The following is a 26,154-nucleotide window of genomic DNA, read 5'->3' on the forward strand; positions in this document are numbered from 1 at the left end:
TACCAAGTTTGTGGTCAGTTTAAGAAATTAATTCAATTCAAATTCAATCAAATGTGACTATCACAAAATAAAATTCAACATTAGAATAAGTAATGCATTGTTTTAACTTTAAAAAAATAGTCTTCGTGCTTGATTAAAATTAATTGTAGTTAATTGAGGTTTCATTACCTTTAGTTTTGTTAAGTTTGACATTAAAGTCATCAACAAATTGTATGTTGTTATAACTAATTGCAGGAGCTTTTTTTTTTTTTTTTACGGCGCTTTTTTTTTTTTCTACAAACATATTAACCAACACAACTGTTTTCAGCATTGATAAAAAGCCATCCTTTCAATTTATTTTATTAAACATTAAATTCTTAAAACAGTCAGTTTAAAGTGCTTTTCATTTCAAACTTTCTATTCATAAATCATCCTGTACTCATGAGGCATGGAGGAACAAATACATGCTTCATGTTTCTGACATCAACATCTGTTAAGTAATGAGTTCACAGAGTTTGTTTCACTGTGCCTTGTTTCACTCAGACACAAATTACAAAAGTGCTACAATATTGTTGTACAGTATCTTAAACTGATTTAATTTGTTGAACAAATAGTTTGTTTAAGCAAAGTTGACAACTCAATTTTTGGCTAATACAACTTCAATCACCCAAAAATTTTATCTTTCTTTATCGCTGGCATCTTTTTTTCCTCTCTATCCTCTTTAGATGTCATTATGGCTCTTTTTCCAAAAACAGCTGCTCCCAGAAATTCTGGAACTGCTTCACCGTGTCATGGCCCTCGCAAAACCGCTTTAAATCTTTTGATAGAGTCTGATGCATATAAATATAAACCAAAACCAAGCCTTGAATCTCACTTTTCACACTGTTCAGGTGAGTTGATAGTGCCTTCTTTGCTAAAGAAGTCTCCGTCCCATACAGGTCGATATTAAAGCGTAGAGACCCTCCGTTATACGGAATAGGATAGGGAGGTGTGTGGAAGCTCATGAACAGGGGTTTCCCACCGGAACCATCTACAAACCATGTTAGGTTTCGCCTTGCCAAGATGTCAAGGTTACTCTCCATGAGTTTCAAGGGCTACCAGTCCTGGATGATAGCGCCCCCTGGAAGCTGAAGTCTGGATGACAAATCGGAATCAAATAGAAAGGCCTTAAGAGCATCCAAGTCCTTTACTGGCACTAAAGGACGGCTGCTGTTGGACTCATCTGACACAACCAGTTTTTCCTTCAGACCTGAGACAAAGCTATTAAAACCTTCAGAATCCCCCCGTAGAGAGAGAACGGCCTGGACAGAAAGAGAAAACGGAGATAAATATTACTGTTAATATTAGTGGCATTACTATTACTATTAGTGGTATGGATCAAAGGGTAGTGAGAAGGAGTCAAGAAAAAAGAATAAACATTAATGGAGTGCATAATTAATTTAAAACAACTATCAAAAATAACAATATAAAGTAAGAAGAGATACAAAATGCAGATTACACAGTATTTTGATTTCAAACATTTTTAAATTAATATTGAAGTCTAAAGTTTCTTTTGCAGCTTATTTAGAACATATTAAAAGAAAAATATGATGAAAGTATGATTGATACAACACGTTTTCCATTTTATGTATTTAATATTTTGCAATAAGATTCGATTTGCTTGCATTTGTTAATAAATTGGGTATCATGACCTAACAATGAAAAAAAGTTATTTATTTAGGGTAGTGGTCATTTATAAATATACTATTGTTTATTGTTAATTAATGTTTGTTTCATAATACATTAAATAATGTTCATGTATAGAACACACTTTTCGAGTTTTAACTCACCCATCAGGCCAGAAGTGTGAACTTGTGCAGTTTTTCGGGCCCTGGGTCATCTCCTCTGGTAAGGCGCTTGGTCTTCACATTAGGGTAGACCTTCTTTATGTAGCCATCAACAAATCTCTGGATCACTCCAGCCAGACAACAGCCCCTTTCCTTTGGACACGCTCTTAATCCCTCAACTATTACAGTTTCACCTCCATCAACAACCAAGCCTGACTCCAGAGCCACCTAAAGGCACACAGGAATAATTATTGCAAAATAGTAAAATACTAGTGTGTTTATGATTGCGATAGCAAATTGAAATAATATGACAACAAATACTAGTTTGCAACATCAAGCAGCATAGCATATTGTCTGGAAGCTGTAGGAGTAACTGACTAAAAACATTGCCTCATATATCAAATCATGAGGAATCAATTGTCCTTCATCTTTGAGATTAATAGTATATTAAAATACTATTTATGAAGTACTGTTAGTTAACAATAAGAGTAAAAGTGGTCTATTTTTCTTAATATTCAATATGCTAGTTAAGTTACAAAAGCCAATGTGCAAAAGTGCCCCTAGTAGCTTAATGGTGCTTTAGGGCAGCCAGTAGGGGTTCACTAGTGTGCAACAGTACAATATAATACTAGTGAAATGATAGTAACAAACAATTGCAATGATGCTGGTCTTATTTACCACCCTAGACTGTGAGTATATGAAGAGCGAAACTGTCCAGTGGTATAAATGTCAAATACTGCATTCAAGTATATGGGTCATGACTCATGAGTCAATCAATTATGTGCACAGCAGAGAATACACTCATTGATGTGGTTCATTTCAGCCAAGTTAAAATGTTGTCTTTCTGAGAACTGCAAGCATGGCATTTCTCAATAGACACATCATAACTTATTTTACCAATGAACTTTTTCTTATCATAAGAGTTAGTGATCTGAGTAGCCCATTAATTATAAAACATGATGTTAAATGTTAATGTAATATTAACATTTCAAATGTTTTATATGTGCCTCGATAGCATGCAAGTTTATATTACCAAATAAACAAGCATTATTGTTAATTTCTTAAACATCCTATATAATAAAATATGTTTATGACAAAGTGTGTGTCTACTTGCTAAAATCAAGATAGCACTGAAAAATAAATGTAACACAATCTTGCAGTTAAACAAAGACTATTCATATTTCCTCATAGCTTCTGGCTGAGTTTAAAACTAAAATCAGAAAACACATGAGATCTGTCAAACCTTTTCACTCTTGTATCTCTTACCAGCTTCCTACCTCTCCGTGCTATAATAACCACTCTTCCTGGCTCAGTCATCCAGGAGTGATAGCGATGAGGAAGGTAATCGTTGCCACCATATATGTCTTGTGATATGGCCATCACGTCATCGTAATCCTCTGGTTTGGCCAGACAGAAGGTCAGTCCATCAATTTCACCCACACAATGTGAATCCATTGTTACTTCTGCACAGGTTAACTGTGGATTGTAAAACAGTTTTTTTGAGTCTAGTTCCAAAAACAAAAATCAGGTTAAAACAACAACATTATATTATATATAAAAACATAAAAATACATAATATTATATTAAAATTAATTTTAATTGATTGAAATGATTGAAATGATTAAATATTGCAAACAAATGCAGATGTAATCTACTTAGCCTATGTAGTAACAATTTATGAGACCATTTAATGATAGTACTGTGGATAGCATTATCTATCAACAAAAACTTCATATAATTTTAGTCTGGATGACAGTCTACTAAGAGGAAACAAAGTGGTCTTGCTATGATCATGTGGTCTGGTCACGTTAACCACTTAATAACTTGACTGCTGAAATGCAGCTACAGTCATACTTTCAAAAACACAATATAAGCAAAGCTTGGCAAAAATAAGTTTACAAGCAACACTGGCCTGAAATAACTTTTTTTTTTTTTACTAAAAACTGTGCAGAAGATTTTGTTGTTTGAGTCTGCAGGACTTACCGTGTGACGTACTGTATCGACAGTCGTGTGATTTTGACGCTGAATTCCAGACCACCACAGTCAGGATGTGACAAGTTTCCACTCGGCCGAACATGGACTTTCTTCTTGAAATTTTATTGGCGGTTGACAAACAACAAAATGGTGTATTTCCGCCACCAACTGGTATGGAGTGTGGATCAAAATGACTTACATCCCCCCCACCCCCCCCTTTTTTATATTCTCTCCCACAAATGAGTTATTTTGAGGTAATGAAAAATAAAACTATGGCATTCATTCCTTGACTTATTTTGTAATATCTCAGTGTAAATTGCCATTTTATTTTTTCTACATTTTGCATTAGAATCCTTCTTTCAGTCTCGTATTTCTGACAGTACAGTATAACATGTTCCAATGTTTCTTCTTGTCCTCAAAATTCACACCTTCCCGTATCATGTTTACCCATTTTAAAAAGTGTACTATTTAATCTTGTGTGTCCAAATCTCATCCTCGATATTACTATCTCATCTCTCCTGTTTTTCCCTGCACTTCTCATCTCTCCCACTTTCCTTTGAATTCTGTAAAACCACCGACCTTTTTTCTCCTTATCCCATTGTTTTTGCCACCTTTCTTTCAGTCTTTTCTTAATAATACTCTTGATTTCATTCTTACTTAGATTAACAATTAAGTTAATGTCGTTGTTTTTAACTGCTTGTTTTGCTTCTTTATCTGCAATTTCATTTCCTTGGATATGCGCCGGCACCCATACAAATACTACTGTAATCCCCATCATTTGAATTCTATATAACGTTTGCATTATTTCCATTAAAATGTCTGGTCTACTTTCCGAGTGACTGTACTGTAATGATACTAGCTGTACTGTACTAGCCAATGATGAACATGAATCTGAACGAATAACTGATTTCAAAGGTATTATCTCTTCTATCCACTGTATTGCTAATAATAGTGCAATCATTTCCCCTGTATAAACAGATAACTCATGATCCTTTTCCTTACTGATAAATGAAATTCTGGAACAGTAAACGCTACTCCTACCTTATTGTCTAAACTCTTTGATGCATCTGTGTAGATCTGAACATAGCTGTAGTACTCATTAATATATGTCTGCACATTATATAAATTACATTCCTTACCCTTATTTTTCTGTTCTAACAATGTAAAATCTACTGTAGCATCTGAAAGTAGCCAAGGTTTTATTACTGGTAGCGGTACAGCTGGACTAACATTTAACTGATTAACTTCAAGTTCTGTTGCTTTCTGTGTCACTGTCCATCCAAAGCTTTTAATTTTCCTCCTTTCTTTTTCCCAACAGGGCTTTAAAGTATCTAGTGTTGGATGCTCTTGACTATGGCCTTGTAGATTAACCCAATAATTGACTGATAAGTGTACCCTTCTCGTTTCTAATTACATTTCCCCCATTTCAACCTGTAGTGCTGTAATTGGTGTAGTTTTTATTGCTCCTGTACATAATCTCAATACCTCAATACCGTTCCTCGATGACACCGCCTTAGTAGTAGTCGAACATGGACTTTAAACTCTTGCAGTCTTTTAAAACTGTTTCACATGTCCAGCCTTTACACAGACTGAACATCTTTCTTTTGGTTAGCTAACAAGTAAAGCATGGCAACTTTAATCGTATGTCAGTAATTATCTAAACATATTAGAGTGAAGCTCGATATAGTGGGCACAGGAATCTATGAGACGTTTCGAGAACATTAAAAAATAATTTAAATAATAAACACATTTGCCTTCTTTGAAATAGGACACGAAGCCATTTCCAAGAAGATTTCCTTCTCAAAAACAGTATCGTGGCCCCACCAAGTGGGTGGAAGGCGACATTGCCGTTTTGTCTAATAGGCCTCGATGAAGAAAAAGCATGTTTAAAAGGAGTTTATGCTAGCTAGATAACGGAAGTGCATACCATTTTCTTGTCCCATGCAATAGCTAAATATCGCTGATCATAAACGGTAAGATAGGCAGAACAGATTTACAAAAAGAAAAAGAAAAATTAGTTTAGTGTTATTTCATTCTCTCTTTCTTTTGCCAACTTGGACAATGAAACAATTGAATATACCATAAATGCATGGTTGAAATGGTAAAATGATCAATTTATTTAAGCAAAACTTCATATAGTTTTAGATAAGCATGATTTGATGAACAAGGAGATACTTAGAAATTATAAATCTAAATTAATTGACAAAGTTCATAAAACTAACTTGCAGCATATAGAAATTATTCAACATTATTTGAGATTTGGCCTTGAAAGACTTGACTCATGACAAAAGACTTGAGACTTGCATGTCTGTTAGATTCTCACATAAACGTTTATTTATAAGTTTATTCAGTGTTAGAAACATTTATCTTAACCTGAAAACAAAATATGAATTAATTTATTTTCATATTAGTTCAAACTATTAATTCATTCTTTTCTTTACATAATGCATTGCAATCTGCTTTAAGCTAGTTTACATTACACAAAAATGACGAGATTCCTCTCAATCGCACTGGAAAGACTGGAAACTATAAACTACTAAAATGTAATCATTCTGTTGTATCTGGCCTCAAAGGGCTGCCCTCCACATTTCTCTGCGGTAATAATAAGTGATAAACATGTCCTTGATCAGTCATGGTACCTTGTGTCCATGATTTGGGTTGGCCTTGGTAAGACTTCCACAGCCGGCCATAGAAAAGGTCTTTTTTGATCTTGGCATAAAGTTTTGAGGGGTCAAAGCCATTTGGAGAACTTTGAGAAGTTGGTACATCAACTGATTCTTCAGCAAATGTCTAAAATGAGGGATTTACATTTTACGATGATTTTATTATTGTTATTAAAATATGCAATATAAACTATATACGAACAAACAATAAAAAAAATATATATATATATTTAACAATGGTTTTATTATCGTTATTAAAATTTGTTAAAACAATATATACTGTCTATTTCATAATGTTGCTGCAAACAAGGGTAATGAGAATTGGCAGCACTCAAACTTTAACCACAACCACACACAGTCTTTAGAAAATAACAGGAAACTGATACCTTAAATGCAATCACTTACTATATTAAAGTGCATCTGAGATTGAAAGGAAATGGCACAGTTAAAGATTCACTATACCGCACTTATCACACTTTTACACTGCAGTTTCCATTTCAGCTGTAACTGATGTTGATGCTTTTTGTAAATAGTCACATTTAGCATTTATAATTATAGAATGGTGTGGAATGAGCCCTTCAAATCTGCATGTCAGAATTTCTATTTAGAAGAATAGTTCATTATTAACCTTACTCATTTTAATGACAGAAACATTAACTCATTGAATTTATTCATTAGATTTTTAAAAATGTATCATTTATTTAAATTTATTCTGTATAGCTGTAAAGTCTTACCTCAGCCGGTAAGTCTGTCAAGTATGTTCGTATTTCAAAGGACTTCCTCCTGCAAGGTCAAATTTCCCATGATTTTTATCTTCGATTGTTTTGTAAATCAGTTTTAAAGTGTTTAATATACAGGGTTTTGCTTTGTTTTGGTCTTAAATATATAAGTATAGAAATATTAGTCTTTTATTGTTTTGTGTAAAAATATATGTAAGATGTGACCTCTACCTTCTACAGCTGTTTTTTCTGCATAAGTAGAATAGGATGGTCAGGATAAAAAGGGAAAGAATAGTTCCAATGATCATTGCACCCAAACGTCCAAATAATCCCAGCCTTGGTTCTTGTTCCACATATGTAAAATCTAAAAAATAAAAAAAAAGCACCAAGTGAGTCCCAAAGGAATGGCAAGGTATGTATACGACTACATGTGTAAGTTTTACCTTTTATCATAGACGTGTTGATACTGACATCTTTCTTACTGATATCAGTGCACTGCTCAAGTTTACCCGAAGGAAATGTTATGAACGCACAACAGATTTGCACGCTCTCATTTGATACTACTTTAATGAGAAGGGATGATGATGGATAAGGAGTCCGTTTGTTCTGGATCTTCACTTTAGGCTTATATTCTTGCATTACGTAAATTCCAAAATGTGGGTGAAACGTGCCCAGTTTGGTGCGATTCGGGCCTCTTAGCATCTCCCAATTGATTTGTGTCATATTTTCGTCCCCTGAGAGGACACAGGTAATGTTCTGGCCATATCCATCTCGACTGTGACTGATAGATACACCACTCTTTGATTTGCCTGTTAAAGAACACAAATGAAAACATTCACAGAGATATTACAAGGATCACTGAGACATAATCCTAAAAATATTGAATTATGCTTAGTAGAAAGTTTGTTTAGTGTTGTTACTGACAAAAAAAAATTTTTATTACCAGTAAATCTTTATGAATATAAACTTGTTATTTACTGAAAAGAATAATGCATTGCCTTCTTTAAACATCTGAAGTTATTATGGAACCTTTTGTTTTATATTTAGTCTCAGAAGTGGTTGCCGCTATTTACTGCCCTCAAAGATGCTTTAGAGAGAGCAGCTAATGACGCATGCTGAAACTACAATTCAATACAAGCTGTGTTAAGAAGCAAAAAATTCAACTCGCTCTACAGGTTAAAAAAAATGGTGAAGAAAATTTTTACAAACAAAGAAACAGTAAAATTACAAAGAAACAGTAATTGCATTGGAGCTGATTTGAAAAACTGAAATAGTATTTTCTTGTAAAATATACTAATAATCTACACATTTTATTTACAACTTAGAAAAATCTAAGTTGTTTTGTACAGTGTTGTTAATCTTTGACAAAAAAATCAGTGCAAAATCAATTGTCAGATCATAATAAATGAATCACTGTGAATTTTAAAAGTAAATTCTAAAAGTGAATCACAGGATAAAAATAAATTATGCTACAAAAGCAACCCATTAATGAAAAGGTATAATACTATGTTAAGTAATATTATAACCAAGTGATCAATCATTTGTTTATGTAAGATGTTATCAGTGAAAATGCAGTTAGTCAGACAGCAGTCAGCAGTGCATGTGAAGGCGTTGGTTTATGCTTTTGTGAGCATTTGCTTGCTGTCACTTTTTGAAAACACTTTGATACATGATGTCTTCATTTACCATAGAATCATTTTTGTCATTCCATGGCTTTCACTGTTCTTTTTCCAAATGCATAACATTTTTTCGCATTGTCTGCTCGAACTAATAACCACAGACTTTTTGGTTGTCCATGTGCCTTTTTTAAATGCACAAATATGAAAATGTGTTTTAGTTATTTCACACAATATACACTTACCTGATTCCAGGAAGGCAAGGATGAGAAGAGTGCAAAGAAAGTTGCTGCTCATGATTGTCGAGCTAAACCAACATAGGCTTTCTCTTCCGCCTGTTTCCTGTCTGTTTTTTCTTTTTTGTGTTGTTGTACTGAGTTCACGCTAGACCTTTCTACCTGTCAGTCTTACCATCAGCTAATCTGAATAAGACTTTTTGTCTTTCTTTTTTTTCTTTTACTTTTATTGCCAACTCAGTCAGATCTTTGATGTCTCTAAGAAGGAAATGATGCTTGAACATGTGGGAGTTTCCACCAAGCATGTCTTTTTACCCAGAAACGGCTGTCACCTCAAGTTTAACAGTATTTATAAGTTTAACTAGTAAGGCTAGTAGTGTATTATTTGATATTTAAAAATGAATATGCAAAAACTGTGGTAACTTTTTATGTCTTGAGGAAATGGAATAATTTAATGGAAACTGCAAAGGCTGGCCAAATCAGTGGAAACATCCAGCAAATATGTTAATGGAAAATGCATCGCCTTTTATTCTGAGAGGAGCTTTAATTCACAATGTAATGATGCCTTACTTCAACTGTAAGTGATATATTGCTAAGCCAGGAGTTTAACGAATTTTACTACAAGGCGACAACTGAGATGACCAGACGCACACACACACAAACTTCAAGCTAGGGCTGTGTTGTCATTCTAGAGCAGTGCTTGCCAACCACATTTTGTCTTATGATCCCCACAGCCCTGTTTGTAAGACTGACAGTACACCTACATTAACACCAAACCATAAAGAGGTTCCTTTTAATGTTTAATATCATTTAGTATTATCATTTACTCTTGTGCTTCGCTGAAAATCCTTCAGCTACTTTGATATTCCTGGTCAAAATTAACTGGCCTTTTAAAATTTGTTTGTAAATCTCTCATTATGCTTTATTATCACCAAATCTTGGATTTTTTGTCAACGTAATGTTTTCTTTTAGTTAGCACAGGTTTTGTATTTCTTTTTTAAAATGATTGATTAGGCCTTGTTGACCACAAAACCAATCATAAGGGTCAATTTTTCGAAATTGAGATTTATACATCATCTGAAAGCTGAATAAATAAGTTAGGATAGGACAATATTTGTCCGAGATACAACTATTTGAAAATCTGGAATCTGAGGGTGCAAAAAAAAGTTGTCCAAATGAAGTTCTTAGCAATGCATATTACTAATCAAAAATTAAGTTTTAATATATTTTCTATTTACAAAATATCTTCATGGAACATGATCTTTACTTAATATCCTAATGATTTTTGGCATAAAAGAAAAATCAATCATTCTGACCCATACAATGTATTTTTGGCTATTGCTACAAATATACCCAAGCGACTTAAGACTGGTTTTGTGGTTCAGGGTCATATATTGAATCCAGTATTTGATCCAGTATTTGACTGGGAAGAAAAAGACTAAAAAGGTGGGGGGAAAATACAAAAAAAAAGTTTTAGTCCAATGCGATAACATTAACTTATATTTTTCAAGTTTTTGTTTAACGTTATCACTGTTATTACATTGTAGGTGAAAATAAGACACCTTGCCAAAACTAATTATCACCAGAAAAAGAAAAAGTTAAAAGGAAATGAGAAAAAGCAGGTATATGGAAATGATTGGATTAGACATTAAGAACTGTAGAACAATTTTATTTTGTAGCAATACTATAACACTGTAAAAATCAGGGCTCTACGCTTATTTTTCTTTTTAGGAGCGCTTGTGCTCCTAACTTAAAAAATTTAGGAGCAGTCAAAAATTTAGGAGCACCAAAATTTGATAAAAAAATAGCCTTCCCATTACGAGGTGATATTTGACTCCTTAAAGTGATTTACAGTAGAATTTTGCATTTTTACCTTTGTAATGGCATTTTTCTATCTTTATTAAAAGTGTCATCTTTTATGTCAAATTTTTTAACATTTTTATTTTATAAGCTTTTTAAAAAATTCTAGAAAAACCATAGAATAAGAACAAGTAGAATAAGAAGAATAAGTTACTAATCAAATGAAATCAGTATTAAAATGAATCTGTACAGAGGTAGCACAGAAGAACACAAAAGTGGCTTGTAGGTGTATTTTCAGACATTTAATGAGGATCAGAGGTGGCATGAGTGCAATTAAATCCATAAATTCATGTTAAGATTAATGTTTTAAAAAATGTTGAATATAGAAATATTAAATGATTTAAAGAACTAAAAAGATACTTAAAAAATGAAACTAAATCCGCCAGCAGGTGGCGACAAGTCACTGATTTTATCACTGAATCATTCATTCAATTGATTCATTCGAACGGCTGATTCATTCAGGAATGAAGCAAGTGACAGTATTTATGAATGGGTAATCATGAATCACTGACTCACTAGATTCGTTTAAAAACGCAGTTCATTCATAAACGAAACACGTTTTTTCAGATGAATACTGGATTGCCTTTTATTCAAACATTATCTGTGAGTCTTGTTTGCTTACTCAAAATAAATAAGTAACTATCTTAGGATCAACTATACACATACATATGTATTTCCCAGTTTATTTAAAAGTTACCAATATGTAAATTAAGCTCATAAGACAATGCTTAGACCATGCACAATTTCCAGCAAGAAAAGCAATCTTCCTAGCAGGTCATTTAGTGAATGTGTAGGTCACTCTGTTCTTTTGCTATACAGCCACCTTCCCTTTTCTCCTATAAATGGCCTTGGGCCTAATTTACACTCAGTCCACACCATGTGCTCTGTTGCTCACTTTCTCTCTCTCTCTTCTGCTTTCTTCCACAGAGACACACACAGTCATTTACACACAAGCCTCTGCCCCGTTCTGACCCTCAACAAATCCATTTGAGTTATTTATGAGCCATTAACATCTGCTCCTCTTAAAGACTATTCAAAGCTTTTGGAAAAAAATCTTTGGAACCCGATTGTCTATACCATAGAAAGATTTGAAGGAAGACCTGAGGATCAGGAAGACCTGGGTACATTCATTTACACAGACACATTCAGAAAGATGTTTTGGGCACTCTGATATTGTTTTCATGTATATTCACAATGCTTTTAAGATTCATAGCTACGTGATTGTGATTCATCTGATTTTGTTGTCTTGTAGTGTATGGGTTTAAAATAACATCTAGAATGAACATAGTCGACGTCCCCCAGTGGCTTTGTGCTTTGTTCTTAAATCCAGTCTGCTTGATTATTTTCCTTTTTATTTTTATTAGACATGTGCGTCCTTTTTCTGTATCCTCTGCTTTTTCCTCTGACCCATTTTCTCTCCTACCATCTCTTTCTTTCTCCACCCCTCCCCCATTCCCATCTGTCAGATGGACAGGTGTACATAGAGGTTTAAGCACTGTGTGTGGCATGTGATCATATGCTAACTAACACTATTTATTGCAGATATGTTGTTGTAAATATATATATTATGCAGTACATAACTGACCATTTACTCCCACACAATACTTCTGCTTTAAATGATGGGTTGCGACAGACTTTCTAACCACTGTCAGCATAATGTGAAATTAAAAAGCACTGCATTGGACCGCACTGTAAGACTTCTGCTGTCTCCTTTTTAACTGCAGACCTCTTCTACACTGCAATACACTGTGCTTCCCATCCCCCTCTATAGCTCTGCATTGCAAGAAATAGACTTTGGGTAAATTCCACTCTGATGTTGTCTAGGCCATTGCCATTATATAACTCACAAAAGGAAATTGTCAAGAACTGTATTCATTTTTTTTTTAGTACAAGTTAGTACACGCAGTACCATCTCATATCACAATATATATTTTTTAACTGAGTAATCCCACCACATTTAGTGTTATGAAGGTCCAACATTATGGTTATATTTTGAATTGAACACCTCATTAATGTTTTGGAGGAAAAGTTATAATTACAACCATAAAAACAGAAAGGGTAGATGTTTCTTTTTCGTACCACAATGAGACTTCCTCACCGTAATTTTATGTGGCACACTTAATTCATAAAGCAAATCAAATATATGTTCTCGTTTCTCTTCATCATAAAATTGCAAACATTAATAAAGGTGATTAAATCATCACTTCACAAATGTCACTCCTCCAAAAGCAACCATGTATAAAAGCCCCAAAACACAAGTCGTGATGTCAGCATTCTAGACTCATTGTATTTAATCTCACCTCTGATTTACTTATCTGAATTAGAGTGCAATGCATTTCTGAAATATTCACTGTAATCCAAGAACAGGTGGCATGGGTTTAATTCCACAAACCTATCTTTAGCAGCTGCCCATCTCTCATTTTCTGTCTAAAGTAGGCTGCCACCGTTTTTACCACACATTTGAGACATTCCCATTTTCCTATGTTTATTTAGAAATGCTCATAATGTCATCTATAAGACAATGTATTGTTCTTGTGCAGCAGTAGAATACTAGAGGTCAGTAATGTGAGGCTGCAGTGACAGCTGCTTCTCATGTCAGCATAGTTCAGCAAAGAAGCTTCTCACATTCTCCATTTGTCATTGCCTGATATATGCACATTTACCCTTGCTTCGTAGCACTGTGTTTGATTCACTTATTTTATGCTATAGCGCTCTTCCCTGTAGCTGCATGTTTTTTGCTTACTAAGCCAAAATGTTTTACATTATGTGCTGGCAGTGCATGTGTTCTCCATAATATAATGGTGCAAGCGTTTAATGGATAAAAGTGGATATGCATAATAGTAGTATTTTGAAGTGGTTAATATACTGTCACGGTGCAGCACAGGGTTTATATGTTGCAAGGGTTGATTTTTGAGTCCATCAATAAAATAATAGCTTATCCAAGATTTAAAAACCCCATCAATCCTTATGGAAAGAAACTAATCACACTTAACAATCTTAAATCTAATTAGTAGCCTCTTACCAAGCATCTTGGCTAGAAGTTAAAGTAATTAGGGAAGTTTTATTATACCTGCAGTTGTAAGGAGTTTCTTCTTGGTGACTAAGGCCTAGCTTGGCAAGCATTGTGTAAAGTCAGCTGCTTGTCCTGGTATTTGTCTGTAACGTTATTTGTGTAATGTGTAGGTCACTTGAAAGCATCTGCTCAGCATTCTGATAATACATGTTGTGATGCATATTTTAAAAAAACTAATGTACGGCTCTCACTTTTTTCAGAATAACTACAAATTAGCATTGGCAACAACATTCACTTCCTTTTTTTTTCTCAACGCTTTTGAATTCAATATATGCCTTGTTTGTTTAAAGGTTGTTTTAGTTTTTTTCTCTCTTTTTTTCTTTTTTGTTTGTTAGTTTGTTTATTGCTAAACAGTACAATATACAGTTAGGTAAACACACACACAAATATCTCTAACACTAAGTTTTGATTAACAATTTGGAAAATAAAACAATTATTCTAATACATCAATTCAAAACATCACTTAGCGAATAACATCTAAACTATGCTATTTAGATACATTTTGTTCATCCTGATACTGCATTGCAACTACAGCAAGTGGCTTTAACCTCACCAGTCCTTTTACAAATTCATTTGATCAACAAAATATTAGTCACAGGTCTTCATATAATGCCATTTGTTATCTGCCATATTTTCATTCTTGCAAAAGAATTACTGCATTACATCTGTTGCCATTAATAATAGAGCTCATTATGCTTACGGTGTTACAATGATAATGACAAACAACATGTTAAAAATATGAAATGGTTATGCACAAGGAAAAGTAATACAAAAACACAACAAAAGGTTGACATTAACCAAGAAACTCAAAAAGACTGCAGTGACTCTGTTTTCCATCACATGTTGCAGTCATAAAAACCGAGCTGTTTTTAAGCTCCGAAAATTCCAAGGATCTCAATGAGTGATATACAGAATTTCAACATGTTGGGTCTTGTCAAAGACTGTGTCTCTTGAGCTTACGGTTTTGGGCTTTTTTTAAATGGCAGAATGTAAACATGACAGTTGTGTTTCCATGGGGTTCATCTGGATTTCTACTGCATTCAATGTGATCTTTGGGAAACTATAAATAGAATTATTCGTCACACTTGACAACAGAGACAAAGCTCTGACTTTAGATGTTATCTAGATTTTTACATAAATTATTTACATATTGTTTAATGTTACAGAAAAAAAAAAAAAAACCATGAAACAAAGAAAAAAAATAGAGCTCATTATGCTTACGGTGTTACAATGATAATGACAAACAACATGTTAAAAATATGAAATGGTTATGCACAAGGAAAAGTAATACAAAAACACAACAAAAGGTTGACATTAACCAAGAAACTCAAAAAGACTGCAGTGACTCTGTTTTCCATCACATGTTGCAGTCATAAAAACCGAGCTGTTTTTAAGCTCCGAAAATTCCAAGGATCTCAATGAGTGATATACAGAATTTCAACATGTTGGGTCTTGTCAAAGACTGTGTCTCTTGAGCTTACGGTTTTGGGCTTTTTTTAAATGGCAGAATGTAAACATGACAGTTGTGTTTCCATGGGGTTCATCTGGATTTCTACTGCATTCAATGTGATCTTTGGGAAACTATAAATAGAATTATTCGTCACACTTGACAACAGAGACAAAGCTCTGACTTTAGATGTTATCTAGATTTTTACATAAATTATTTACATATTGTTTAATGTTACAGAAAAAAAAAAAAAAAACATGCAACAAAGCACATAGACTTCATGGCCAGTGGCATATCTGTTACTTAAATAAGATAAGGTTACTTCATACCATATGCCTAGTCACACTTTAAACTGATTCTGGATCATCCTGGGTGATCATTCTGGATCATCCAACCATTTACAATTTCCTACTAACATTCATTGGTACATTTAACATTTAGTAAAGGCAAATTTAAAAATAAATTGAATGAATTAAATTCAAAGAATAGGGAATGAAATGAATTTTGTAAATAATTTCTGAAAACGAGTGTACCAGCCAGGATTTGTACTCAATTTAACAATGTACTAAATAAAAACAAAAACAACGGAAGAAAGAAGAACAAGAAAAAGAAAAAACTATAAAAAAGGAAGAAAGAAGAAAAAAAACTACATAAAATAGCAATACTAGCATAAATAATAGCACATTACATTTTTTTTAGTTAAACCACTGTCTACACATAATGACCGCGGCTGTAATGTTGATTTTAAGAAGTGACAGTTTCTAGTTTTGGAAACATTTTTAAATATATATTGTATAATAAAATATTCAAGCCGAGTTATTTGTTAAATATACAAAGAAATAGGTATATAGAGATGCACACAATTCCAACAAAATACCGCAAGCAAAAAGAGGAAACAAAATGATCAGTGATCAGATTTTTTAATCCCTTTATACAATTAACTATGTATAGCCTATAATCTCTAAAAATGTATATCATGGCTAAAAAAGAAGAGGAAAAAAGTTTACCCCTACGATTTTTAAATAACCTGTCTAGACTTTGTTTAAAAATTAATTTGTCAGTTATCACCAATTCCAATTTGACAGGTTCTAAATGTCAACGAATTAGTACAGGGTCTTTGTGCTCAGTGTAAATCTAGTCACATGCTCATTGTAAAGCCCTTCCCCACCCACTCACACAACATGCACATTTCAAAAACCTCTCATGGATTATAAGGTTTTTCAAAAATGACTGTATTTAAAATAGTTCTGCATCTCTCACAATCTCTGAAAAAATGAACAGACAAAGGTAACAAAATATTAAAATATTTTCCATTAGCTGTCACATCACTGCTTGAGAATAAGCAGTCATATTGGGTAATAAAAAAAAATCTTTAAAAAAGGAAAACTATTTATGTAATCAAAATGCCTTTATAGCATTGAAACTGTTAACCCTCTTGATTGACAGTTTTTTTTTTTTTTTTTAGAAATCTCATTTATAAGCATTAGTTTCCCATCATAGGTTATTTTCAAATATTCTGCACAAACACACAAAAAATGACACCCAGTTTGTATCTAGGGCTAATGGGAAGACTTGAGTGAAAACAAACTCAACAGCCACTGCTGCATCAAGAGAATGGATGGCATGGACATTCAAACCACCACCTTCTTGAGGTCTGTAGAAATCATGGTCCCTGTTTTGCTGATAGTGGTAAATATGTCCATCAGCTGTTTCAGACAGGTACAGTGTGGGTTTTTCAGACAATGGTCATTAAGCAGGAACTTTATTACGTCTATAAAGTCAGAAGCACACCACGAAAAATATCCTTGAATTTAAAAACATTACGCAGATAGGCCCATGCTCCTATTCTGATTACAAAAAAAAAAAATATATATATAGCATGATCCACTGAATGACCATGACTGTTACAGCAACCCACATTGATGTTTTATGAAGATCCCCACTGTGCTTTGGAATATCTACATATCTACAGTATAAAGTGCAGCACATCAGAACAGCTAGATGAATGGTTAATCCAATCGGATTTGGAGGATTCTGACATGGCGTGAGATAAAATACAATTTGCATTGGGATCTAGTTGCATTTTACCTCCAAATACTGCATTAGATTTGCAGATTAAATGTAACAAAATAGCTTAGTGCACCACAGGTGAAAATACCTGTGTGATTTAGTCATTTCAGAAGCATCTGTGTATAGACAGTATATGTTTTTTTCTATGGAAAAAACAAAGGGAAAAGCAGAGTTGAAGCTCTGATAGTGCAAATCAGCAATTCAACTGATATCACCTGGATAAGGCTTTCAGTTAAGTTTTTTAACGTTCGGATAGTGACTTGGAATAAAAAATTAAAAAATCTCCCTGGTGGTTTTCCCTTCGTTCACAAAACACAATACACAGCTGATTCTAATACACATAAAGCCCTTCATAAACATTACAAAGCAGTCACGAAAATGAAAAACAAAAGATGCCATCGTGAAATAAACAACATAAAAATCAGGAATAGGTACTGAGCAGCGTGGCATATGACAAGGCTGGAACCCAGCCTTCTTATTTGAACCTCTCCTGCTCAATCTTTCCATGTGTCAAACTGACGGGGATCAGGTGGAAGGTAAAGGGAGTCTGGGGCGAACCCTTGTTCTATGCAAGATGACACTCTCGAGATCCAGTTTCACTTACTCAGAGCCCTGAAACTTTAACTAGCCCAAAGTCACACAAGATAACAAGTGTCTGAGTATATATTTGCTTTCATATGACTTAGCACTCAAGGTATTACTTTAGTGCCGAGTCTGATAAACCAGAGCATGGAAAACACAGATATCCTGGTCTAGGTTGGTCTATCTATGTTGTCCTCCTAAACAGTGGGTTGCCGCTAATTACGAATACAAGGCCTCTCTTGCTAAAGACGATTTCCCTTTTTGGTCACATGTACAGTGCTCTAAATAATTCCAAGTCTAACTGTTGTCATCTTTACAATACAAAATGAATGTTTACTCATTTTTAGAGCCGTAACTTGATCTGGATTATGTCCTCTCCTCGCCACCTATTCCTAGCATAGCCCCTAGCATATTTTTCCATTCCAGAAAAAGAAAGTGAAAAGCCACTTCATAATTGAAAGAAATGGGTTTAAAGTTCAGTCCTTGTGTGCCAGCGAAACAAGGGGTAACATATCCTTTACATCTCTTCACCATCAGGTGGTCACATGCCTCTAATCGTTTATAGTCTCGTGGCCCTGGCACTAGGACCTGTGTAAAATATAGAGTTACAAACTCCTGCACAATTCACAAATACTCAGAAAGGCCATTAGACATCCAACGTGCTAAAAGGTGGAGCTGAAAGATAGGAACAATAAATAAAAGAGAAATATTCTTAAATGATTACTGGATTACCAAATGTAACAGCTAAATATAGAGGCTAGTGAGTGAATAAGACTTAAATCTAAATGCACTGCGCTATGTACAACATAAACACATACCATACATTTTTTGGGTCTTTAATCCATCATGTCTCATTTTGACGAGTGCTTTAGAGAGGAGAAAAAGACAAATTAATAATAGCATATCAGGGACGCTTGACTCTAACAGACATTGTTTTAATTTGAGAAAATGTAATTATCATGGGAACCTGAAGCATTCATTTTCCTTGCGCTTCACAACTATCTATTTTTAAACTGATTTCCTCTTGAAAGCACATGGCAGACATAAAGGATTTTGAGATTTCAGCCATGAAAGAATTTGAACAAAGAGTCCCTTTTCAAAGCATGCCCCTTCCAAACAAACATATACATTTATATATGTACACCTACACAAATGAAATAAACTGTCATTAGAATTAGAGTTAATAATCTGTAAAATGCCTTGACTTTCAGATCAATCAAAAAAAGACAGCCTGTTTACCATTTATAAATACTGACCGCAATACAAGTCCCACATGCAGCTGTCCAAATGAAGGAGGAGAGGAGGCCTCCTTTTCGTCAGTGGATGTTGAGAGTTCATACAAGAGCACAAAATAAGTCCACCAAATGAAGTCAAACCAAACACATAATTAGTAAAAAATAATACAATTCTTGGTTTTAGTTTAGTGGATACAGATTTAGATTAAAATCTGTATGACAAATTGTGAGTGGACTCCGTGAGTTCTTAAACTATAAGTTATATTTCAATATATATGTTTCCTATTAAACTAATTGAACTTTTGTTCCATTGAACCTCCTAATTAGTACCAGAAATGTAACCATTTAAGAAACAAAGAATGATGCATTTGCTCGTGTGGACTGTGTCTCTCTCTCATTCTGACACAGTGCTTCAGTGAAAAGGTGACGTGAAATCTGGGTTTGGGGCAAAGGAATTAAATATGGTTATAAAGATGTCTAAAGGCCTTTTCTGTTCTTCTTTATCCATCTTGGTTATATTTCACTTTACTTTCTTCACTTCAGGCCATCAGAAGGAGATGATGTGTCCTGTATCTTCTTCGTTATGTTGATTTCCTCCATTCTTTTCCACTGACAGATTGTGTCTGTCTTTTAACTTCAAAATGTCGGTTCAAAAAATTCAAAAACTCTTCATAGAGATGAGCAGTTGTCTCTTGTTTTGCTAAGGTTTCCAATTGTCCTAATTCATTTTCCTGATTCCATGGGTGAATCACACTAAGTCAGCTAAAGATTTTCTTCTTTTTTTCTCCTTCTTTTTTTTTTTTTTTGTAATTGGAGCACCGGATTTGGAGGAATTTCCTTAAGATCATGTATCTTCTGAATCATATGTATATGATGTAACAAAATCACTACATAGTGATGTCTCAATTAAATTATAAACTAAATTATTTTTAATGAACTATAACAACATTTAAAAATTTACTTTATATACCTATATATATATATATATATATATATATATATATATATATATCGTATGTATCCCTAATTATATTTCCTTTTGTATTTAAATGTGATCCTGTCAAACAGTCAATTTATATAATTAAAAACAATTATACATGTCTGTTTCATTATTAGTTATGAATCATATCTAACTGTATGTACTTCTAGCAATATTCCAGCGTATTATTACAATTGCGCTTCTACAGTTAGGTACAAATACTGATAGAACGTCATTTTAACAAACAGGTTCAAGTACTTAAAGCAAAAACTTGAGACTGTAATCTAAATGTATAAGCAAGTTCTTAGCCAGACATTTATCATTTGATACCTTTAGAGGAATTATTACTAATTTTTCAAGGAGCATATTAGAAAGTCTGAAATTACATTTTTCCCATGTGGAAATTTTTAGTATTTTCAGGTTAATTAAAACTGCCTTTAAAGACCATTTCGGTCTGCACATGGGCAGCCTGTTATAAAGTCCTAGAAATGTTGTTTTTCCCTCTAAATACTCTAGCAGCTACAGTGCCACATTCTGAAAAAACAACAGACACTAAAGTGAGACCCCTTTTTTTTTCATAAAGTGCCCTAAAGTTTGTGCAGTTTTCTTTTCAACTCAGCATGAGTAAATATGCTTTCACTGTCAGTGATGCTGACAGAAATGAAAGGGCCTGGAACAATTTGGGTCCCTATTTTATATAATCTGAAACTGCTTCCCTCTTTTCCAGTCCCTGTCCATTCAGCGCCACCGTTTACAGTACTGCATATGGAAATAAATTAAGTAACCTAAACAAGCGTCTACTACTTTTATTCTAGTTTGTTCACTTACATGCCTTTTTTTATTAATTGTTGTTAAAATAAATTAAATCCTATGAGAGCATTTTCATTAAGCGGAATAGAACTGAAGTTTTTTTCGTCCCTTTATAGTAGATATATTAGGTGTTTTTTTTTAGTTGCCAAATTTGATGGAGATATTCAAATTCCTTACGTTTATGTAGGTTTGGTGTCTAATTTTAAGGGAAGGTGTTTCTGATGCTCCTCGACTAAACGACATCAGACTCCACGACACACTGCTCTGTGTACTCCTTCACCAGCTCCACTTTAAGGGTTTCCCTAAAAAAATCAGCCATAGGCTTCCACAGCGCAGGCTCTAGGAACACCTGACACATAACGTGACCCTTCAGAGTGCCAGTGTGGCACCTCAGGTGGCACAACAGCTGTTGTATGGCCAGCGTCAGGTCTTTACCAAACATGTCGATGTTGAGGTAGCACCAGTCATCACCGATTGGCACACGGAATGGGAAGGTGCACAAGCTGGCCATGGTTGGGCGCCTGGCATCATCAACCATCCAATCAATATCCTTCTTCAGCAGGATGGCCATGTTGCTAGGCAGAGGCTTGAAGGGCTGCCAATCTTGAACGATGGTGGCATTGGGAAGGACACCATGCATTAGAACACCGCTTAGGAAGAGCTGATGCACTTCTGCTGGCTCCAAACGGACCGGGAAGTTTGTGGTGGACAGACCCTCCCCTGCTACAGTGATATTAGGCCCAAGATCAGCAAGGCATAATTTTAGGTCTTCAGCACGGAAGCGCACCAGGAGGATTCCCTTCATATTTTAATTAGGTGGCAGAATGAAGACAATGTGGCTTTAGCTGTTTTAATTCAAGATCTGAACAAAATGTTCATATTTTATTGTAAATGGTTCTTACCTGTTTGGTGATGAGCCGGTACTTCTGGAAGTCTTTTGGCCCCAGCTGGTCATCTCTTGTCAGCCTGCTGACTTTAACGTCAGGGTACTTGGACTTAACCAATTGAGAGCAAAACCGAAGAAGTACCCCTGCCACACCTTTCCCCCTCTCCTGGGGGGCAACACGAAGCCCTTCCACCAGCATGGTCTCGCCATCATCAATAACACACACTGACTCCAGTGCAATCTGGAAAATGTAGTTGCATAAAAAGCGAATTATTTCTAAGATAGAAAGAGAGTTTCATGGAGCTCTTTTGTAATTTCTGTCAGTTTCATTTTGGGCTGCACAATTAATCAAAATAAAACTGATATCGTGATATGGCTTAGTGCGTTTATCACATCACAAAATTGTGTTCATTTACACCTATGCACGATCTGGTATTCTCAGTGTCTCGATTTTTTTCAAGTGCAAGTCACTCACTACGTGCATTTGCCAAACGTGCACCAGGTTCACTTTTTCACATTTGCATAATTTCCAATATGTTTGTGGACAGAAGTATTCTGCATTTTGGTAGTTTTGTAATGATCAACCTAAAAACTTACCTAGAAACTTAAATAATCATTTTGAAATGATCAAACTAAACACAGAAACTTAAAAGTCTCTCAGTAGTTTTCTGCCAAAATAAAAGCTTGATGGTTCACCCTTGAAAGTAAAGAAATTAAGACACAAATATTATTCATGAATAAAAATAAATAAATATGACCATTCCTTTTTTTTTTTTACAGTACATTTGTAATAGTACAAAAGTAATATATTTGTCTTTATTTTTATATAACTGTAAAAAATTAGTTATAATTTTTTTTTTATCTAATTATAAAAACATGTTATATTTTTATTATAGGTATTATTATTATTATTAAAGTCCTAGTACAACATCAGTGCAAAGCCATTTTAAACTTTTTTTTATTTATTTTTTACATTTTTAACATTCTTAAGCCATTTGAAAGAGGTGTGAGTTGGTTTATGTAAAGAGTGTTCCTAAGACGGTGTGATGTCTTTGCTCTTTTGCATGATGTGGACAGGATATTGTTCAAATATCCTGTATGTTCTTTACATGGTTTGCCCAAAATAAAGTCACATGGACTTTATTTACATTTGATTTTCATTTTTGGTAAAGTATAACTTAAAAGCAATGAGGATGGAACATGCATTACAATAAGCTCCTCATATCCACTTTCTTACCACTTTGCCTTGCTTACGAGCCAAAATGACAGTGCGGTTGCTCTCTTGCAGCCAGGCTTGATAGCGGGAGGGCAGATAGTCCAGGCCGCCATAGATATCCTTGCTCATGGCCATGATGTCATCAAAGTCCTCCTCCGTTGCCACTGTAAAATGCAGCCCGGTCTGAGGAGGGGCCTCAGGGAGCTGAGAGCAAGGCAGGCTGTTTTCAATCTTCATCCTTAGCGCTGCAGCACAGTCAATCATGGAAAGAGATTTACATTGAGATTTCAACTTGATCTGTGACCCAAAAAGCACCCTTTGTAGACGTTATTTCCTGCACGATTTTATCGGAACATTATCGGAATTGGACGATAAAGGCTTAAAATGTAAACATCGGCATCAGCCGATTTGAAAAAAATTATGTCGATATGCCCTGCTGATAAGAAAAATAACTTACACATGCTCAGGGTGTGCTAGCGATAAGATCACACCAGCAGTGTGGTCAGTCTTGAAGCGAACTTTTGCATGAATGGTGATTACATTCACTGTTTTGGATCGCAGCATTTGAGAAAGTATGTAAAGAATGACACCTCTGATGTGTGATAGATTAATGCTTTATTGGGTGACTGCTCTGCACGCTTAAAAAACAAACTCCAGCTCGTCCAAAATGCAGCAGCTAGAGTTCTTACTAGAACCAGGAAGTTAACCATATTAGCCCGGTTCCCTTTCAGTCGGTCACTCTCAACGTCACGTCGGTGACCGACGAATTGGGATCTCGCTTAGAGAGACCAATCCACTTCGAGTGTAAACTAAATGAGCCAATGCACATTGGCATGCGATGATTACATCCAGCTGCCGCTCATCACAGCATGAGCATAAAAAGGCAGCTGGTGCAACGCATACCAGCTTTCCGCTTCGGAGCCGAGCGATCACATCGTTTTGCTCCTGACTACTCTACTGAGAGAAGAAGACTGAACGAGTTCAGCGCGCTCTTTGGAGCTCTTGGTGTTGGCGGTACGGCGCTTCAGCGGTAGTGGTTTGCCGTGTCTGAGGGTAACAGTGATGGCAAACCCTCCAGGGAACCAACCCTCGGTGGACCATCGCTCTTCTTGCACTCCGTAACCAGTTGAGCTGCCAAAGGAACGTGTTGGGCCCTCTACAAGGAGAGTACCAGCAGTATCGGATGTCGATCGCTGCATCGGAGGGTGAGCCGGAGCTTTCTGGAGAGGAAGATTCGGCTGTGCTGCTGCCCTCTGGGACTGTAGCAATGCCTGAATCGGATCCGGAAATGACGGCTATGCTTTCCCGGGCCGCCGTGAGGGTAGGGCTCGAGTGGAAATCTCCACCGTGTCCCGAGCCCTCATGGTTGGACGGTTGGTTCTTCGGGGGGGCTGGTTCTCAGTGCCCTGCACGGGTGCCATTCTTCCCGGAGGTGCATGAGGGGGCTTACCAGGTTTTTTCTGCCGGAAACCGACCTGCTAACTCTTCCTCCCTCAACGCTCTTGACGGTGGTGCAGCTAGGCGGTATACGGGGGTCCCCCCGGTGGAGCGGTCGATTGCGAAGCAGTTGTGTCCTGATACCGCCTCCACCTGGCAGGCAAACCATGCCTCCCCTCCCGGGTCTGTAGGTACTCGTCTGGTCTGTCCGGCGATGCTTATGTGGCCTGTGGAGAAGCTGCCTCCGTCTTACACGCTACTGTGTTACTGCAGGTTCTTCAGGCTAAAGCACTGAGGGACCTGCACAAGGGTGGACAGTTCCCGGCTGCACAGGAGCAGACTGAGGCGATCCAACATGTCCTGCCCCGGCGGGCAGCTGCTGCCTCCACCCGTCCGCAGCGCCCCAGCCTGCTCATCGCCGAGGGTGGCCCCCTGCGTCCACCCCCGCTCCTGCGCCGCATCCGCAGCAGCCTCGAGCAAGTGGCGCCGTGGAGCTAGGCGTAGGCAGGCCGCCCCGCCCGTCCAGGCCCCTTCAAACATGGCGGTGAGTGGAAGAGCAAGAGGCCTCGGGACGGGCAACCCCGGGAGAGAGGGAACTGCTCTTTGGGGGATGGTGAATGCACCTCTCCCTCCCCCTTGTACGGTGTCTGGGTGCCTGGCTACCTGGTGCCTGCGGAGATCACAGTCCTACTGACGAAGGATGTGATAGAGCCAGTCCCTCCAGCCGATATGAAGACGGGGTTTTACAGCTCCTACTTCATTCTACCCAAGAAAGGCGGTGGGTTACGACCGATCTTGGACCTGCGTGTCTTGAAACGGGCCCTTCACCGGTTTCCGTTCAAGATATTGACGCAGAAACGCATCTTCGGGTGCATCTGTCCCCGAGATTGGTTTGCAGCGATCGACCTGGAGGACGCATACTTTTATGTGTTGATCCTTCCACACCACAGACCATTGCTGCGGTTCGCATTCGAAGGACGAGCATATTAGTACAAGGTCCTGACCTGTATCTTCACGAAAGTTGCAAAGGCAGCCCTTGTTCCCCTGAGAGAGCAGGGCATTCACATTCTCAACTACCTCGACGACTGGCTCATACTAGCTCCATCAAGAGGGTAGGGGACCTGCACACATTTTCGGTCGACGATTCATGCCTACACTCTAAAAAATGCTGGGTTAAAAAGGGATTTTCTTGGTATGGAGTTGGATTCGGTCGAGCACGCCTCATGCAGGGACGTGCTCAGTTGGTGTTGAACTGCCTGAATATGATCAAGAGCAGGACGGCGGTCCCACTGAAACAGTTTCAAAGGCTCCTGGGGCATATGGCAGCTACGGTGGCAGTCACGCCGCTGGGGCTGCTCCATATGAGACCGCTGCAGCAATGGCTCCATGGACGAGTCCCGAGGTGGGCGTGGCAACGTGGCACTTTCCGGGTCCAAGTTACACCGGCCTGCCGCCAAACCTTCACCCCGTGGTCAGACCTTGCGTTCCTCCGGGCAGGAGTGCCCCTGGAGCAGGTCTCCAGGCATGCTGTGGTTTGCACGGATGC

At 36.5% G+C, this 26,154-nt stretch overlaps 2 protein-coding genes and 1 pseudogene across 3 annotated transcripts in view; all 3 read right to left on the reverse strand.

The window, feature by feature from the left end:
- Positions 1–362: 362 nt before the first annotated feature.
- LOC107668147 (histidine N-acetyltransferase-like) lies at positions 363–3,326 on the reverse strand (annotated as a pseudogene).
- Positions 3,327–6,020: 2,694 nt separating this feature from the next.
- On the reverse strand, positions 6,021–20,225 carry LOC107668155 (uncharacterized). 2 transcript variants are annotated; one of them, XM_016459953.1, is made up of 6 exons: positions 19,302–20,225; positions 18,864–18,911; positions 7,605–7,970; positions 7,393–7,525; positions 7,177–7,225; positions 6,021–6,569 (listed from the first exon to the last, which is right to left on the reverse strand). In XM_016459953.1, the coding sequence occupies exons 1-6, from the start codon at positions 19,381–19,383 to the stop codon at positions 6,327–6,329; spliced, it is 921 nt and encodes a 306-aa protein (XP_016315439.1). In that variant the 5' UTR covers positions 19,384–20,225; the 3' UTR covers positions 6,021–6,326. The 2 variants fall into 2 exon arrangements, with proteins under 2 accessions (XP_016315439.1, XP_016315446.1); XM_016459960.1 differs by lacking the exons at positions 18,864–18,911; positions 19,302–20,225 and adding an exon at positions 9,023–9,356.
- A 144-nt stretch (positions 20,226–20,369) lies between these two features.
- LOC107668137 (histidine N-acetyltransferase-like) overlaps positions 20,370–26,154 on the reverse strand; it is a 16,520-nt gene continuing 10,735 nt past the window's right edge. The window contains exons 2-4 of the mRNA XM_016459930.1: positions 23,193–23,416; positions 21,972–22,196; positions 20,370–21,868 (exon numbers count right to left, since the gene is read on the reverse strand). Of these exons, the coding sequence (XP_016315416.1) occupies positions 21,302–21,868; positions 21,972–22,196; positions 23,193–23,408 (1,008 nt within the window). The 5' untranslated portion in view covers positions 23,409–23,416 and the 3' untranslated portion in view covers positions 20,370–21,301. The remainder of the gene's footprint in view (positions 21,869–21,971; positions 22,197–23,192; positions 23,417–26,154) is intronic.

The sequence above is a fragment of the Sinocyclocheilus anshuiensis genome, unplaced genomic scaffold, assembly GCF_001515605.1.
Source record: "Sinocyclocheilus anshuiensis isolate Anshui unplaced genomic scaffold, SAMN03320099.WGS_v1.1 scaffold337, whole genome shotgun sequence".
NCBI classification, from domain to species: Eukaryota; Metazoa; Chordata; class Actinopteri; order Cypriniformes; family Cyprinidae; genus Sinocyclocheilus; species Sinocyclocheilus anshuiensis.

Bases quoted from the DNA above. Each gene is read 5' to 3' on its own strand.
- LOC107668155 (XM_016459953.1), bottom strand. From the start codon at position 19,383: ATGAACTCTCAACATCCACTGACGAAAAGGAGGCCTCCTCTCCTCCTT. The intron at 18,912-19,301 runs GTCAGTATTTAT...TCCTCTCTAAAG, and splicing joins CATGTGGGACTTGTATTGCG to CACTCGTCAAAATGAGACAT. The intron at 7,526-7,604 runs GTAAAACTTACA...TTTATTTTTTAG, and splicing joins CAACACGTCTATGATAAAAG to ATTTTACATATGTGGAACAA.